Source organism: Astyanax mexicanus, chromosome 21, assembly GCF_023375975.1.
Source record: "Astyanax mexicanus isolate ESR-SI-001 chromosome 21, AstMex3_surface, whole genome shotgun sequence".
Lineage (NCBI taxonomy): Eukaryota > Metazoa > Chordata > Actinopteri > Characiformes > Acestrorhamphidae > Astyanax > Astyanax mexicanus.
Window position 1 is genome coordinate 11,696,437 of NC_064428.1, and position 16,943 is coordinate 11,713,379.

The 16,943-nt window shown below is 40.3% G+C and overlaps 3 protein-coding genes across 3 annotated transcripts in view; 1 reads left to right on the forward strand and 2 right to left on the reverse strand.

The window, feature by feature from the left end:
• The window catches only part of LOC103037236 (C-type mannose receptor 2-like), a 74,224-nt gene extending 73,375 nt beyond the window's left edge, over positions 1–849 (forward strand). The window contains exon 5 of the mRNA XM_049470052.1: positions 493–849. Coding sequence (XP_049326009.1) covers positions 493–497 — 5 coding nt within the window. The 3' untranslated portion in view covers positions 498–849. The remainder of the gene's footprint in view (positions 1–492) is intronic.
• A 4,119-nt stretch (positions 850–4,968) lies between these two features.
• On the reverse strand, positions 4,969–7,162 carry LOC103026851 (macrophage mannose receptor 1-like). The gene is made up of 4 exons (XM_049470053.1): positions 7,123–7,162; positions 6,010–6,399; positions 5,516–5,860; positions 4,969–5,336 (listed from the first exon to the last, which is right to left on the reverse strand). Exons 1-4 carry the CDS (start codon positions 7,160–7,162, stop codon positions 4,969–4,971), a joined length of 1,143 nt encoding a protein of 380 aa, XP_049326010.1.
• A 1,930-nt stretch (positions 7,163–9,092) lies between these two features.
• Positions 9,093–15,650, reverse strand: LOC125785875 (macrophage mannose receptor 1-like; the record flags this gene model as incomplete). The annotated part of the gene is made up of 3 exons (XM_049470054.1): positions 9,093–9,465; positions 9,751–9,985; positions 15,245–15,650. Coding segments are annotated over 3 exons (1,014 nt in total), but the record flags the coding sequence as incomplete, so codon positions are not given.
• Positions 15,651–16,943: the final 1,293 nt, after the last annotated feature.

Here is a 16,943-nt window from a genome sequence, read left to right on the forward strand (position 1 = left end):
CTTCTTTTCCTTTTCTTCTCCAGATAAGCTGATCTTAATCCAGGAGAATCTGACCTGGAAAGGAGCTCTGAGATACTGCAGAGAGAATCATGTGGACCTGGTCTCAGTTCACTCTAAGGAGATCCAGCTCTGGGTGAAGGATGTGGCTCAGAAAGCCTCCACTGATCATGTGTGGCTGGGCCTGCGTCACACCTGCACCCTCAGCTTCTGGTTCTGGGTGAGTGGAGACTTTATCTGCTATGATAACTGGGCTCCAGGTAACGGTGCAGGAGGTGAAGACTGCAGTCCTGTAGAGAGAACCGGAGCGGTGCAGGCTAGAGGAAATCAGAAGTGGGTCAGCCTGCCTGAGAACCAGACTCTCAACTTCATCTGCATCAAATATGAAGGTTAGATTTAGTGTTTATTTGTACAGAATATGCATATATACATATACAGTATAAATAGGTATAATGTAAAATATATTAATTTTCTTTCCTGTTTTTCCCCAACAAGACTAAAACCAGGTGTGAAGTTTCTTCTGGTCCAGAATCAGCATCTCTACAGCTTTACCACATTTACTGTATATTTGCTTAAAGTAGTGGTTCATACTTTATTATTGTCACATATTAGCCAGTGTCTGTCCAGTGTTTTTTCCACTTTTGGTTCTATGTGCTTCTGCTCTGTTTTCCTGTCTGTGTTTCCAGCCATGGGCTTTTTTGAGCACATGGCAAAGTTTTGTTGTTGTTCTGTCTCCACCTTAGCCCCGCCCTAGCCATTAGTGATCTCACCTTGTGTCTTATTTGTTACCCCACCCCCTCGTTATCCAGTCCCAGGTGTTCCTCCCTCTCCTTGTGTATTTAAGCCCCTCTGTTTCAGTGTTTTTTTGGAGTCTTTTGTGTGCTACCTTGCTGTGTATGTGTCAGGTTGGGTTTTGAGTCTAGTTATATTGTTTTCTTGGTTTTGATTGTTCTTTAATCTCATCTTTGTTATTTTTTTATTCAGTCTTGTATTTTTTATTTGTGTTGTCTAGTGTTTGCTTTCTGTTTTATTTACTGGAGTTTATTAAAATTTATATCTGCACTTTTATTCTGTAACTGTTAAAAAAACTGCATTCACTCGTTTATGTATATGCTTGTTTATCTCTGTCCCATAGGATTTCATTGATTACTAAACAAGTTAAAAAAGCAAAGAAATCAATAGGCATTTGGACAGTGAAAAGCCTGCTCATATCTGGAGCAGAGCTCTGAGACCAAAACCTGAATATTTTTTTATTTTTTATTTTTTACTTCTTAGATGTCTAATCTTGTTTTAAAACCATATTCTTTAAATGTATCTTCATCTTAATGTTTTTTATACAATGACTTTAATCATCATGTAACTGTTTCTACTGGTTGAGTAATTTGAATAAATCTAATAAAACCACATCACTGTCAGACTTTCTTTCCTTACTATAATACAATTCATTATGGCTTATCTGTGCAACCCATCAACATGACAAGCTATATTTTTAGATGATAACGATGAATCTGGATGAACATAATACATCTGTCACACTTTTGTGTCTCCAACTGCCATAAAAACATCCTACAGTCCACTGTTCCTAAAGGAACTGTTCTAACATTCATCACCACCCGAATATTGATTTTCCTCAGCTGTTTAAAATATATATAGTAACAGGAAAAAGTATGTGAACCCTTTGGGATTATATTTGGATTTCTGCATAAATTGGTCATTAAATGTGTTCTGATCTTCATCTAAGTCACAACAATAGACCAACACAGTCTGCTTAAACTAATACCACACAAAAATGTATATGTTTGCATGGTTTTATTGAACACAACATTCACATTAAGGGGGGGGGGGGGGTATGTAAACCCCGAGGCTAATGACTTTTCTAAGAGCTAATTGGAGCCAGGATGTGATGAGATAGGATGTGTTGGTTAAAACTGCCCTGTCTTAAAAAAACACACACCAGTTTACTGTTCTTAAAAAGCATTATTTGATGTGAATCATGCCTCGGACAAAAGAGCTCTCAGAAGACCTACATTCAAGAATTGTTGATTTAATGAAGCTGGAAAGGATTACAAAAGTTCACAGTGAGACAGATGGTCTATAAATGAAGAAAGTTCAGCACTGTTGCTACTCTCCTTAGGCGTGGTCATCCTGTAAAGATGACTGCAAGAGCCCAGCGCAGAATGATCAATGAGGTGAGGAAGAATCCTAGAGTGTCAGCTGAAGACTTACAGAAATCTTTGGCACATGCTAATATTTTTCTTGACAAATCTACAATAAGAAAAACATTAAAGAAGAATGACAAGAGTTCATGGGAGGACACCACGGAGAAAGCCACATCGCTATGTGTGGAGAAAAAAGGCACAGCACACCATCATCAAAACCTCATCTCAACTGTGAAACATGGTGGAGGCTACATCATGGTTTGGGGCTGCTTTGCTGCCTTAGGGCCTGGACAGATTGCCGTCATCTACAGAAAAATTAATTCCCAAGTTAACCAAGACATTTTGCAGGAAAACTTAAGACCATCTGTCCGCCAACTAAAGCTCAAAAGTTTTTTTTTATTTTAATTTATATTATCTTTATTTTTTGCATAGCTATTTTTCCCCTTGTTTATGTAAATAAGTTTGACATGCCACTGTATATGAAAGGCATTTTGCAAACAAACTTGCCTTGCTTCTTAAGTAATTTTTTTTACCTTTTTTTTTAGGCTTAACCCAAATTATGTATTCAGCCCCAAATAAAAAAAGAGACTTTTGTTTGAGACAGTATGAACCCAATATATTTAACTTTTAATATACATCAATTCCTGCATTTAATCCCAAGATTGTGACAGAATTTACAGGGTTGTCATGTTGTCATTCCTTCTCACAACATTAAAAGGTGTTTTGACACTGTGATACCAAGGGATGTGGTGTTTCATTCTGTCAATAAGTAAAAACATATATAGTCCAATAATTTCCTGATCTACTGAGAATGTTTTTTCTGATCTCTCTGTTTTGCTTACTATGTTGTTTTACCATCATCATCAAGTCTAGCATTGTCTGCTTCTGTAAACAGTACTCTGGAATAACAAATCTCCTGTGGTAGCTGGCTTACTTTTGTGTTGAAAAAAGGATGTCAGCATGTGGGCCTGTATTAATTACAATAGTATTAACCAAGTAACAAAAACGTACCCATTGCCATTAATATATGTGGCCTTAGAACAGCTCCTCGGGGCCACAATTTTCTTAAAACTGGATCTTCTTGATTTTCCTACCAGTTTAGGACAATTTGAGTAGTTTGCCATGCCTTTTGGTCTAACAAAAGCTCCATGTGCTTTTCAAAGCATTCACTAACAATGACCTCTGAGAAGTACTTGGTGCTATGTACAATAAACTACCTAGCAGACATATTGACTTTCTCACTCACTTTACCTATACAAGTTTCATGGCTGTCTATTCTTCTTAATGAGCAGCTCTTTGTTAAATGAGTTAAGGAATGACAAGCTTTTCTCTAATTTGCTTACTTCTATTGAAGTTTTATTAGAAATCTCAACTCTGTGGCTCCATTCCCCTTGGTTCTCCTTAAGAGAGGGGCTAAAAAGCTTAAATGGGACCCTCAGGCTCAGTTTTCTGGTCCTTGAAAAAATGCTTTACCTTAGGTTTCTCTATTGAAGCATCTAATCCTATTTAACCATTTGTTGTGGATGTGGATACCTCAAATGTAGACAAAGGGGCAATTCTGTTGCAATGGTATGCTACCCTAAGTATGTTATTTCCAATTGCAGTCTACTCACACAGACAATTGGTTTTACAGTGCTAAACATTTACAGACCATAATAATCTAGAATGTCTACCCTCTGTTAAAATAAAGGGTATCAATTATTTAGTGATTTAACTGGTATTAAATTAAATTCAACTTAATTTCTATTAAATTTAACTGAACATGGTGAACATAAATTACTCACTATTGAATGTTTCCCTACATCCAACTGTAACCTAACCACTAGACTTAACATTTTAGGGCTAGTTTTAGGTTTAGATTTAAATTTTAGATTTTAGCATTGATTAGTTGTTGCAGTTAGGCTTAGTGTTAAGATTCAACGTAAGCTTCTATTGGGAATCATTTATATTCAACTTAGGGTTACATTGAACAGACATTCTGTTGAATCCACAATGGACCATCCAAGTAAAGAGTTACCTAGCATGATCTGAACTTAAAGGTGAATTAACAAGTTGTCTAAACAAGTTGAACAAGTGGGACTTTGGATACATACATGCATATATATATATATATATATATATATATATATATATATATATACACAAAGTTATATTACAAACACATGAGTAAAATCAGTACTCAGGTGATGATGAACATTTGAACAGTTCCTTACTGGACATATGTGACCTTCATAAAAGATGTTTTATGGAAATTGTATTTCCATATCCACATCATGATTGTTATCTTCAAATGATATTCCATGTCGTGTTGATAAGTTGAATAGATAAGCAAATCTGGGTTGTAGTATAGCAAGGAAAGAAAGTGTGAAGTGAAGTAATTTTATGAGATTTATTCAAATTACTCAACCAGTAAGAACAGTTATATGATTATTAAAGTAATTGTAGAAAACATATTAAGATTAAGATAACTTTTAAAATGATAAGACATAAAAAATATAAGAAGTAAAATAATAATAATAATAAGCTTTATACTTTGGTCTCAGAGCTATGCTCCAGATCTGGGCAGGTTTTTCCCGGGGTCAGGGTAAACGAGCACATTTTAAAAACAGCTACAGCACATACAGTATAAAGCACTGCTTTAAGCTAATATACAGAGAATGTGGTAAATCTCTTGAGCTGCTTATTCTGGACCAGAAGGTTCTTCAGACGTGGTTTCAATCTGGTTGAGAAAAAGAGTGAAAATAATAAATAATTAGGATTTAACATTATGACTATTTCCATATTCTGAACAAATCACACATAAACACTAAATCTAACCTTCATATTTGATGCAGATGAAGTTGAGAGTCTGGTTCTCAGGCATGCTGGCCCACTTCTGATCTCCTCTAGCCTGCACCGCTCCGGTTCTCTCTACAGGACTGCAGTCTTCACCTTCTGTCCCGTTACCTGGAGCCCAGTTATCATAGCAGATGGTAAACCCACTCGTCCAGAACCAGAATCCCTGAGTGCAGGTGTGACGCAGACCCAGCCACACATGATCAGTGGAGGCTTTCTGAGCCACATCCTTCACCCAGAGCTGGATCTCCTCAGAGTGAACTGAGACCAGGTCCACATGATTCTCTCTGCAGTATCTCAGAGCTCCATTCCAGGTCAAATTCTGCTGGATTAAGATCAGCCTATCTGCAGAGAGAAGAAAAAAAGGGCAAAACTGAACCTTAAATATTGTAAGATTCTAAGTTTGGCTGCTTTTTTCACAGAGATTGGCAATAAACAATTATTATAAAGTTATAAACCATATATGAAGGTAGTTAATACATAAATATATTAATATAGTATTGAATATATTAAGTATAACTCACTCTCATGGCAGATGAAAGGGTGCTGTTCCTCACATCTTATATCTTCCCACTGACCCTGGTCCTTCACAGAAGCTGCAGCACATTTTGTAAGACCATTATTATCAGGCTGGCTAGAATTCCAGTATCGGAAGGAGGAGCTGCTCTGATCAGACCACTCCCAGGAGTCTTTAAACAGGCCGATCCAAAACCGTTCGACTGCTATTCCCACACTCGAGATCTGCTGGTTCTCTATCTGGTTTCTCACACTGGCCAGGTCAGTGTGATGCTTTCTGCAGTAGCTCTGAGCTTCATACCAGCTCTTTGCCTCATTAATAAACACATAACTTTTAGTTTGTGTGTTCTTTTCTGAAAAACATTAAATTCAGATTATTAAAAACATAAAACTGCACAAAAACCCCAAAATGTTTGTATAGTACATAACTGAGCAGCCAATCAGATTCTAGTATTGTCCAGACTGCCTTTCATTAACCTGTATCTACAGTAGTATTTCTTACCGTCAAAACAAGCAAAAGTATAAGTCTTCCAACAGCCCTCATCAAGCCAGGTTCCACTTTGGTTATACATCGCAACACAGAACTCATTCCGCCCATCATTATTTGGTTCTTTCGTGTTCCAGTTCCGGTATGAATCTCCTACACTGTAGAAATTTCCACCTCCCAGAGACCACCCCCATTTCCCAGTGTTCCCTCTGTTCAGACCAATCCAAACAGAGCCTTGAGCTTTATCCTTCAGAGTATCGTTCAGCTTCTTCATCTCGTCCATGTTGTTGATGGTGGCCAGATCAGTGTAGGTCTGTCTGCAGTAGCTCTGAGCTTCAGTCCAGGTTTTACTCTGATTCACAAAGTGATACCGATGAGGAACGTATGGAGATACACCACACACAGCTGTGAAGAACAGGATAAAGTGTGGTAACATTTTACATTGAGAATTTACATGAATAAATGCAATAATTAACATGAAAAATACATAATTAATACAATAACAAAGCTTAGGTAATGTTGGTTAAACATGTAACAACTGCATTAATGCATTATTGTTACTTTCATATGGAATGTAGACAAACTAATAACATAAGAAGTAAAGCATTTGTTAACGTGAAAAACACATGAGATTAATAATAGACCACATTAATAATGTCATCCAGTCTCAGCTAAAGAAGAATCAACTGCATTAGTTGTTAATGTTCTCATGTACTGCAGTCATGCAAACTGGTTGAATAAGCTTACTATAAACCAGTAAGTAATTATAAACATAATTGTCTATAATAACTCTATGCAGTGGTCCTCTTTTTATTTATTCACTTTATTCATTAGCTGATACCATATTCATTTTTATTTCTTTTTCTGAGGAATTACTATTATGTATTGCGAGTGTATGAACATTGATTGCTTTGAATTGAAATCAATAATGCCTTTGCTATGCATTAAGAACGTCTGTTAAACAATAATAAACACTTTTGCAGCTCTGTTTACTGTTTACTTTATTTAATATACTCCAAAGTAAAGTGAAAACCAAAAATGCAATGATACAGCTATTCAGGAAAAAATACAAAAAAATTGACTACATGTTACTATGATGCTCTTAGTAAATACAAAGTTCACACTGACCTGAGAACAGTACGATCATTGAGATCCACTTCTGATCCATTTCTAGAGTCAAATATCTAAAAATATTTGTTAATATAGATGATCAGATCTGAATTCTCCCTCCTGATGTGTTTCCGTCGTTCTTCACCTCCTGTTCTGATCTATACAGTATCTCACCTCTCTCTTTGAATTTTCTATAGTATCGCTCCACCTCTTTTGCACGCAGTTCTGTAGAGATAGCATCTCTGATTTGATTGGTGTTCGTGAGAGTTAGGTCAACGGCAGTTCCACATACAGTATTTGGGGAAGTCCCCGTGAAGAGGAAATGTAGCCCACTGCAGATGTACAGTATTTACAAAACAAATAAGCAGCATGGCTTAAATGTCACCATTCAGTTCTGGGTTGAGGTTCAGACACTGTTAAACCCTAAGAGTTAAAGTGTTGCTTTACAAAAATGAGCAATGGAATTAATCAAAATAATCATAATTGAAGGGCATGGACAAAAGTGAAGTGTTTTGAACAAAAGTTGATAAGCTGATACAAGCTTGTCTGTTTACATGGACAATTCTAGCCTGAGCCTGCTGGTCACGTCGTCCATATGGAACTATAGATTGAGGAATTTTAAGTGCCTGAGATTAAAAAACCTGGGTGATAATAGTTCCTTCCATTGAGTGAGAGATAAAAAAGGATGATTTGGAGTCATCGTATGACTGAGGAAAGTGTAGGGAGGATTTAGAAAGGAAAAGAGATGATTGAGTAATGGGGAAGCATGGTTGGGAAGGAGCTTGTAGGATAATTAAGGAAATTGAGGATGTAAGGACCAAGCAGTGGAGCTCATGAGTCAAGCATGGAAGAGACGTTTCCAGCAACAGAGGCAAACAGAAGCATGAACGATGTGGGATTATGGCAGCAGAATGCACAAAAACAACACCAGATATGAGTCAAATAGCTTGCGTGATTAAATATATCCACAAGAAAATGTGGAAGATGGGATGTCACTGTGGTCTGCTGCTGATGCTAAGCTAATGCTGTGGAGAGAAATCCTCTAGAAAGGAAAAACTAGCAAAAATATAAACTCAGCATTCCCTCAAAACCTTTTGAAGCCCATTGACCATTCAGTCTATGTAAGAATAGGAAGAAAGAGGTACATGGTGGCCATTTGACACCAAAGATTCAGGCAAAGAATTGCTAAAAAATAAGAGTAAGGTAGATATGAGTATTAAGGAAGATGGTCCAGATGATTATCACCAGGAGTGGCAGGTTCAGAAACAACTGCCCTCATTAGCAGGGAAGATTAGAGGGATCAGGTAAAGGAAAGCGCTGGCTATCCAGAAAGAACTTTTCATCCAAAGCAGTGATGTTGCATCCATGGTAGCATAGCGTGAGAAGAGGTAATACAGGAATAAAGAATACAAAAGCTCATCCTCGGGACTAGTAATTAATGCATCTTTATCATCATGATACATCTGATGGATTGCATAGATAATTTACAATTAATTGTATTATAATAACAAAGAAAGTCTTACAGTGAACTGATTTTAATAAGTTTATTCAAATATCACATCAAGATAATTGGAATAATTGTATGAAATACAAACATAAGCTTCAAGTTTTGGTCTCAGAGCTCTGCTCCAGATCTGGGCAGGCTTTTCACTGTCCAAATGCGTATTTATTTATTAGCTGTTTTAACTTCAAAGTTAAGTAACCAATGAAACTCTATGGGATAAAGATAAAGAAGCAGATATATTCAAACATGTAAATATATTTTAGCTTTAACGCTACAGCTCATACAGTATAAAGCACTACTTTAAGCTAATATACAGACAATGTGGTAAAGATAGTAGAGATAGTAGAGATGCTGATTCTGGACCAGAAGATTCTTCACACCTGGTTTCAGTCTGGTTGAGAAAAACATGGAAAATAATAAATAATTAGAATTTTACATTATGACTATTTCCATATTCTGAACAAATCACACATAAACACTAAATCTAACCTTCATATTTGATGCAGATGAAGTTGAGAGTCTGGTTCTCAGGCAGGCTGACCCACTGCTGATCTTCTCCAGCCTGCACCGCTCCGGTTCTCTCTACAGGACTGCAGTCTTCACCTTCTGTTCCGTTACCTGGAGCCCAGTTATCATAGCAGACGGTAAACCCACTCGTCCAGAACCAGAATCCCTGAGTGCAGGTGTGACGTAGACCCAGCCACACATGATCAGTGGAGGCTTTCTGAGCCACATCCTTCACCCAGAGCTGGATCTCCTCAGAGTGAACTGAGACCAGGTCCACATGTTTCTCTCTGCAGTATCTCAGAGCTCCTTTCCAGCTCAGATTCTCCTGGATCAAGATCAGCTTATCTGGAGAGAGAAGAAAAAAGGCTAAACTTGAATATGAAATATTCTAAGATTCTAAGTTTTGCTGCTTTTATGAGAGAGATTTGCAATAAACAGTTATCATAAAGATATAAACCAAATATGAACGTATTTAATACAAAAAAATAGATTAATATAGTATTGAATACATTAAGTATAACTCACTCTCATGGCAGATGAATGGGCGCTGTTCATCACATTCTATATCGTGCCACTGACCCTGGTCCTTCACAGAAGCTGCAGCACATTTATCATTATTATCTGGCTGATTAGAGTTCCAGTATCGGAATGAGGAGCTACTCTGATCCGACCATTCCCACCAGTCATTAGAGTCTTTAAACAGGCCAATCCAGAAATTATCACCTTTTGCTGCTGCATTGATCTGCTGTCTCTCATTCTCGTTCCTCACACTGGCCAGGTCTGTGCGATGTTCTCTGCAGTAGCTCTGAGCTTCATGCCAGGTCTTTTTGTCATTAATGAATATGTATCTCTCAGTCTTCGGTTTATTTTCTGAAACACATTAAAGTGGACATGAAATCCATTTGTATGGGTTTTCTACTTAATTAAATATGATGAAGATTTTTTAAATATAAATTGTTTACGCAATAAATTATAATATATTTATGTTTGCTACTAATCTAGACGTTTGCGCTTTTGTTCCCGCCATTTCTCCCACTCAGCATTGATGACATCACAAGGTTGGTTGAAGATAATCCAGGGACATAGCTAGTCGTCACGGTTAAGAAAAAGAGCTTGTTGTTTGTCGAGATTATGGAAGAAGACGAAGCTGAAAGTGGGTTTTTGATCAGATTCCTAGAAATCCAATGGGTTAGTCATTCGAGCCGGCGAGAAGACGAGAGAGATAAATGATAAAACCTCCCTGTACAAGTGGAGAGGGTCGGTAACACTACCTGCTGCAAATGCATGATCACTGCACTGCACTGCACTGCTGATTTGACATCAGGAGGCTAACAGGGACCATTAGCTCAGAGATCTTCTCTTCATAACCCTGAACAGAACTTTACAGATTCTTTCTATGCTCTTTCTGAATGCTGGTTAGCTAGCAATAGCTATTTAGCTAGTGTTAGCTGTTTAGCTAACTAGCTTAACATAGCAAGCAGTAGCTATTTAGGTAGCTATCTTAACATAGCTAACTAACTTAACATAGGAAGCATAACCTATTTAGGTAGGTATCTTAACATGGCTAGCGTTCTCTATGTAACTAACTAGCTTAACATAGCTAGCGTTAGCTATATAGGTAGCTATCTTAACATAGCTAGCAGTAGCTATATAGGTAGCTATCTTAACATAGCTAGCGTTCTCTATTTAACTAACTAGCTTAACATAGCAAGCGTTAGCTATTTAGGTAGCTATCTATTTAGGTAGGTATCTTAACATAGCTAGCGTTAGCTATTTAACTAACTAGCTTAACATAGCAAGCGTTAGCTATTTCTCCTGCTTATCATAGCAAGCGTTAGCTATTTAGGTAGCTATCTTAGCATAGCAAGTGTTAGCTATTTAGGTAGGTATCTTAACATAGCTAGCGTTAGCTATTTAGGTAGTTATCTTAGCATAGCTAGCATTAGGTTTTTTGCTAACTAGCTTAACATAGCAAACGTTAGCTATTTAGGTAGCTATCTTAACATAGCTAGCATTAGCTTTTTAGCTAACTAGCTTAACATAGCAAGCGTTAGCTATTTAGGTAATTATCTTAGCATAGCAAGCGTTAGCTATTTAGGTACTTATCTTAGCATAGCTAGCGTTAGCATTTTTGCTAACTAGCTTAACATAGCAAGCGTTAGCTATTTAGGTAGCTATGATATGTTTCACACTGACACTTTTTTTAACAGTTTCCTGCTGCACCTCGACACTTCTGTCCCTTCCTATCAGACTGCTCCTCAAGTTGTCCAACAGTTTCATGCATGTTTGCCTAACTTGTGAAAATATAGAAATTGCCAGTAAGGATTACTTTTTAAGTGCTTTATAATACAATATTTTATAAATAAAAAGTGTGGTTTGGCTTTTATTATCCACTGCAGGCTTATAGTTGATGTGAGCTTGGTGTTCCAGAACTAACTTAGTGGTGTCACATACAGCGCAAGGAGAGGATGGCGCTACATTTGCATGAAAAATAATATTTATTTTGTAGTTTATTTTAATTCAGTTTCACTGACAAGTAAACTTATAAGATTTGCTAGAGTGAAAATACATCTTGAATGAATTATACTAAATACTTTAAATGTTTCATATCCACTTTAAATTCAAATTGTTAAAAACTTGTACATGTACGTAACAGAACACTGCACAAAAATTTTTAAGAATGAGTGTGATACTTAAATGAACAGCCAATCAGATTTCAGTATTGTCTGGACTGATTTTATGAAGTGATCAGTCCAGATGATGAAGATGGCGGCGCGCAGTAGTGCAGCGGCTACTCACGCTCCTAGCGAACACCCTTTTTTGAGCTGTTTTTCCGTCGGTTCTGAACCCAACTTCACGCACCCCACGCGTGTGAGTTATAGCAGAACCGAACTGTTGAGGATTATGGACAGTTTGGTCAGTAAAACAGCAACTTTGGACAATAATATCCGAGCTACGCTGGGCGAGCTACAGCTCCTCCGCGCTCCGGCGTGGGGGAGCGGATCGCTGCAGACAAAGGGCAGGAGGAGGCGGTGCCAGCGGCGTCAGAAGCGAGGTAAACGCGGTGGTGTGCTAGCCAGGCTAAAGGCTAATGCTAACCGGCCCCCGATTCCGTCGCTTTTCCTGTCTAATGTCCGCGCTTTGGATAACAAACTGGACCTGCTGCGGCTGAGGATGAATGTTTCTGAGGAGATGAGGAACTGCGCTGTGATTTGTCTCACGGAAACCTGGCTGAATCACACCATGCCGGACTCAGCCTTCCAGCTCGCCGGCCGGCAGCTCTTCCGAGCGGACCGCAGCCTTTTATCTGGAAAATCCCAGGGGGGCGGTTTGTGCGTCTACATAAACAAAGGTTGGTGCACAAACTGCGTGTTGGTAAACAGCCACTGCTCCGAGGCGACAGAACAGCTGACTGTGAAGTGTCGCCCTCACTATCTGCCTCGTGAGTTTTCGGCGGTGTTCGTGATTGCTGTTTACATAGCACCAGATGCTAATGCTAACAACGCGCTGAAGGAGCTCCATGAGAACATCAGCTTGCTTCAGAACAAGCATCCGGACGCGTTCTACGTGGTAGCGGGGGATTTTAACCACGTAGAACTGAAGAACATGCTGCCGAGGTTTTACCAACACGTGAACATCCCAACGCGAGGTAATAATACGTTAGACCGCGTTTATTCCTCCGTGAAAGACGCTTACAGGGCATTCCCGCGCCCCCACCTCGGGCTTTCAGACCACATCTCCATCATGCTGGTCCCCGCATACCACCCCCCGCTGCGACGCTCCAAACCCACACAGAAGACCATCACTGTGTGGCCCAGTGACGGCGACGCTGTGCTGCAGGACTGCTTCGGCTGCACAGACTGGCAGGTCTTCAGGGATGCTGCTGAGTGTGAGGGGGAGCTGGATCTGGAGGAATACACATCTGCTGTTCTTGGGTACATCAGCAAGTGCACTGAGGATGTCACTACCACCAAGACTGTGACTTGCTACCCCAACCAGAAGCCCTGGCTGAACGCAGAGGTGCGTTCTCTGCTGAAAGCCAGGGATGCTGCCTTCAGGTCTGGAGACCCAGACGAGCTCAGAAGGGCTAGAAGAGAGCTGACTGTTGGAGTTAAGAGGGCAAAAGCTGCAAATGCTCAGAAAATCCAGGGACACTTTTCCTCCCAGGATCCACAGAGCATGTGGAGGGGCATCAAGTGCATCACGGACTACAAATCCAAAGCTGCACAAAGCTCCAAAGACCCATCCCTGCCTGAGGCTCTCAACAAGTTCTACGCCCGCTTTGAGAATCCTGACACCCCCCCCAGCACCAGACTCCCACACTCACCAGGAGAGGAGCCCCTCAGAGTGACACCAGCAGAAGTAAGGAGAACGCTGAGAAGGATCAACCCCCGAAAAGCTGCTGGCCCGGACAACATCCCCGGACGGGTGCTAAGAGACTGCGCAGACCAGCTCTCGGACGTCCTGGCCGACATTTTCAATGCGTCCCTCATCCAGGCAGCTGTCCCCACTTGCCTGAAGACCGCCACCATCATCCCAGTCCCCAAGAGCTCCGCAGTGACAGGTCTGAATGACTACCGGCCAGTGGCCCTCACTCCGATAGTCACAAAGTGCTTTGAAAGACTGGTTCAGACCCACATCAAAGCCACCATCAACGTCACTGTGGATCTACACCAGTATGCATACAGGAAGAACCGATCCACAGAGGATGCCATCTCCTCCGTGGTCCACACTGCCCTCACCCACCTGGAGCACAAGGATTCCTACGTCCGTATGCTCTTTGTGGACTTCACATCCGCTTTCAACACCATGATTCCACAGACCCTGATAAATAAACTCTCCTCACTAGGACTGAGCTCTTCGCTGTGCAACTGGGTCCTAGACTTCCTGACCAACAGGCCACAGTCTGTGAGGATTCACAACATCTCCTCCCCCACCATAATCCTCAGCACTGGCTCCCCTCAGGGCTGTGTGCTGAGCCCCCTCCTGTTCACACTGCTCACATATGACTGCTCACCTCTCCATCCAGGCTGTCATATTGTGAAGTTTGCAGACGACACAGCAGTGGTTGGATGCATCACAAACAGAGATGAGTCCAGCTACAGGCAGGAGGTGGAACACCTGGAGGGTTGGTGCAGAGAGAACAACCTCTGCATCAACGTAAAGAAGACGAAGGAGATGATTGTGGACTTCAGAAGAGGCCAGCATGCCCACCTCCCCCTGCACATTGGAGGATCTGCGGTGGAAGTGGTCGACAACTACAGGTACTTAGGGGTGCACCTGAGCAGCAACCTCACCTGGAGCAACAACACCTCCACTCTGGTCAGGAAGGCACATCAGCGGCTCTACTTCCTCAGGAGGCTGAGACGAGCTGGACTCGGGAGCGCAGTCCTCACCTCCTTCTACAGATGTGTGGTGGAGAGCGTTGTGTGCTCCAGCATCAACGTGTGGCATGGAAGCTGCTCTGCTGCAGACAGGAAAGCTCTGCAGAGGGTGGTGAAGGCTGCACAGAGGATTGTTGGAGTCAGCTTCCCCAGCACCATGGACATCTACACCTCCAGATGCAGGAAGAGGGCCACCTGCATCAGGAAGGATCCCACCAACCCAGCACATGCACTTTTTGTCCCGCTTCCCTCAGGACGGAGGCTGCGGAGCATCAAGTGCAAAACAACCAGACTGAGAAACAGCTTCATTCCGGAAGCTGTAAGACTCTTAAACTCCACTTAACAACACACTGCACTGACACACAAGGACAATTACTGTACAAACACGGTCACTTTACCCGCACTGAGACACTTTATTTTCTACTGCTCTAATTCATTTCATGCTGCTATAGCACATTTGCACTTTGGACTTGTTGTTGCAACGTGTCTACTCTTTTTATTTATTTCATTTTGGGGTATTTATCTTTAACTATTTTGTAAATTCTATTTTTATTGTATTCCTTTATTGTACTTTTATCTATATATCTATTAATAACAGCTCTTGGGTGTAAACTGGATCGTGAGATCACAATTTCGTTCCACCTCATGTACCACATAAGATGCGAATGACAATAAAATCTCCTTGAATCCTTGAATCCTTGAATCATTTTTTTCATTGATCTGTTTCTACAGTAGAAGTTCTTACCATTAAAACATATGAAAGTATGTTTACTCCCACAGTTTTCATCAAACCACTTTCCATCTTCTTTATACATCGCAGCACAGAACTCCTTTCCTCCAAGATTATTTGGTTCTCCATTTCTCCAGTTCTGGTCTTTATCTCCTACAGTGTAGAAATTTCCATCTGGCTGAGACCACCTCCATTTCCCAGTGTTCCCTCTGTTCAGACCAATCCAAACAAAGTCTCCACCTTTACCCTTCAGAGTCTCGTTCAGCTTCTTCATCTCGTCCATGTTGTTGATGGTGGCCAAATCAGTGTAGGTCTGTCTGCAGTAGTTCTGAGCTTCAGTCCAGGTTTTATTCTCATTCACAAAGTGATACCGATGAGGGACGTATGGAGATACACCACACACAGCTGTGAAGATCAGGAGAAAGTGTGGTAAAAATTTACATTAACAATTGACTAACATTAATTAATGCAATAATTAACATGAACAATAGATGATAACTACACTAACAATGTTTAAGTAATGCATGTTACACATTTAAAAACTGCTTTAATCACTGTTACTTTCACATAAAACACAGGCAAACTAAAATAACAAGTAAAGCATTTGTCAACATATAGACAACAATTGAGATACTATATTAATATTGTAATCGTTAGTGTAATGTTAGCTAAAGAACAAAATGCATTACTTTAATATTTGTTATTAAACTATTATACAACAGTTAGTTCCGACCTCACAATCTGATTGGTTGAGAAGTGTTCTAGCGTAATGATATTTGTGATAACATCACGGCCTTCTCACACTAAACCTGTATCACTCCGCCAACGCGTTGCCGAGTAACGGCGTATATATACACACAGGACAGCTTAGAATCATCAACCGCATCAGCGGCAGCGTTAGCTTAGCACAGGCTAGCGGTCAGTGTGTTATCACGAATAACATCACGGCTGTGATGATCTACAGCACTAACCATATTATTTGTGATAACACACTCCCTCTCGTGTTCTATTGCTTAAGTATACAGCTTTTCGATTGGACATACGAATTTTGTTAAATCTTTGTAAATGTATGCTTTTTTGCCCATTGAAAATGAATGGAGAGAAATTTGCACGCTTGTGTACGTCACAACTTTTGAGATATGGAGACCAAATTCGGATTGTCTATAGAATTTATGTATGAAATTATATGATGTATGATTTTCGTACAATTGTCGTACGAATTCACACCTAAGGAATGAATAACAAAGGTGCTCAAGAAACGCCCAGAGCCCCAGTATAGTGAGTGTATGGAGGAGCTATTGGATAAAGCAGCTACTGGTCAAAGTTTCAGACACCCCGGACGTCCAGAGCAACCTAGCGTCCATAGCCAAGCGATGCATTGGCACGTTGCGCAGCACATTTTAATCTTATTTTTGTGAATATATTACCTCCCAACACCATAGCAACACCTTAGCAAACACTTAGCAACCACTTAGCAACCACTTAGCAACCACCACGGATACCATAGCAACACCTTAGCAACCACTTATCAACTACCAAAAAACACCTTATCAACCATATAGTAACATCATATCAAGCACCACTGATACCATAGCAAAACCTTAGCAACCACCTAGCAACACCTTAGCAACCATCTAGCAACTACTAAGCAACACCTTAGCAACCACATGGAAATCCTAGCAACACCTGAGCTACCTCCACAGATACTATAGCA

Excerpts from the sequence above, each read along its gene's own strand:
- LOC103026851 (XM_049470053.1), bottom strand. The coding sequence starts at position 7,162 with ATGGATCAGAAGTGGATCTCAATGATCGTACTGTTCTCAG. Across the intron at positions 6,400-7,122 it reads AATGATCGTACTGTTCTCAG|CTGTGTGTGGTGTATCTCCA; the intron begins GTCAGTGTGAAC and ends TGTTCTTCACAG. Across the intron at positions 5,337-5,515 it reads CCCTTTCATCTGCCATGAGA|ATAGGCTGATCTTAATCCAG; the intron begins GTGAGTTATACT and ends TTCTCTCTGCAG.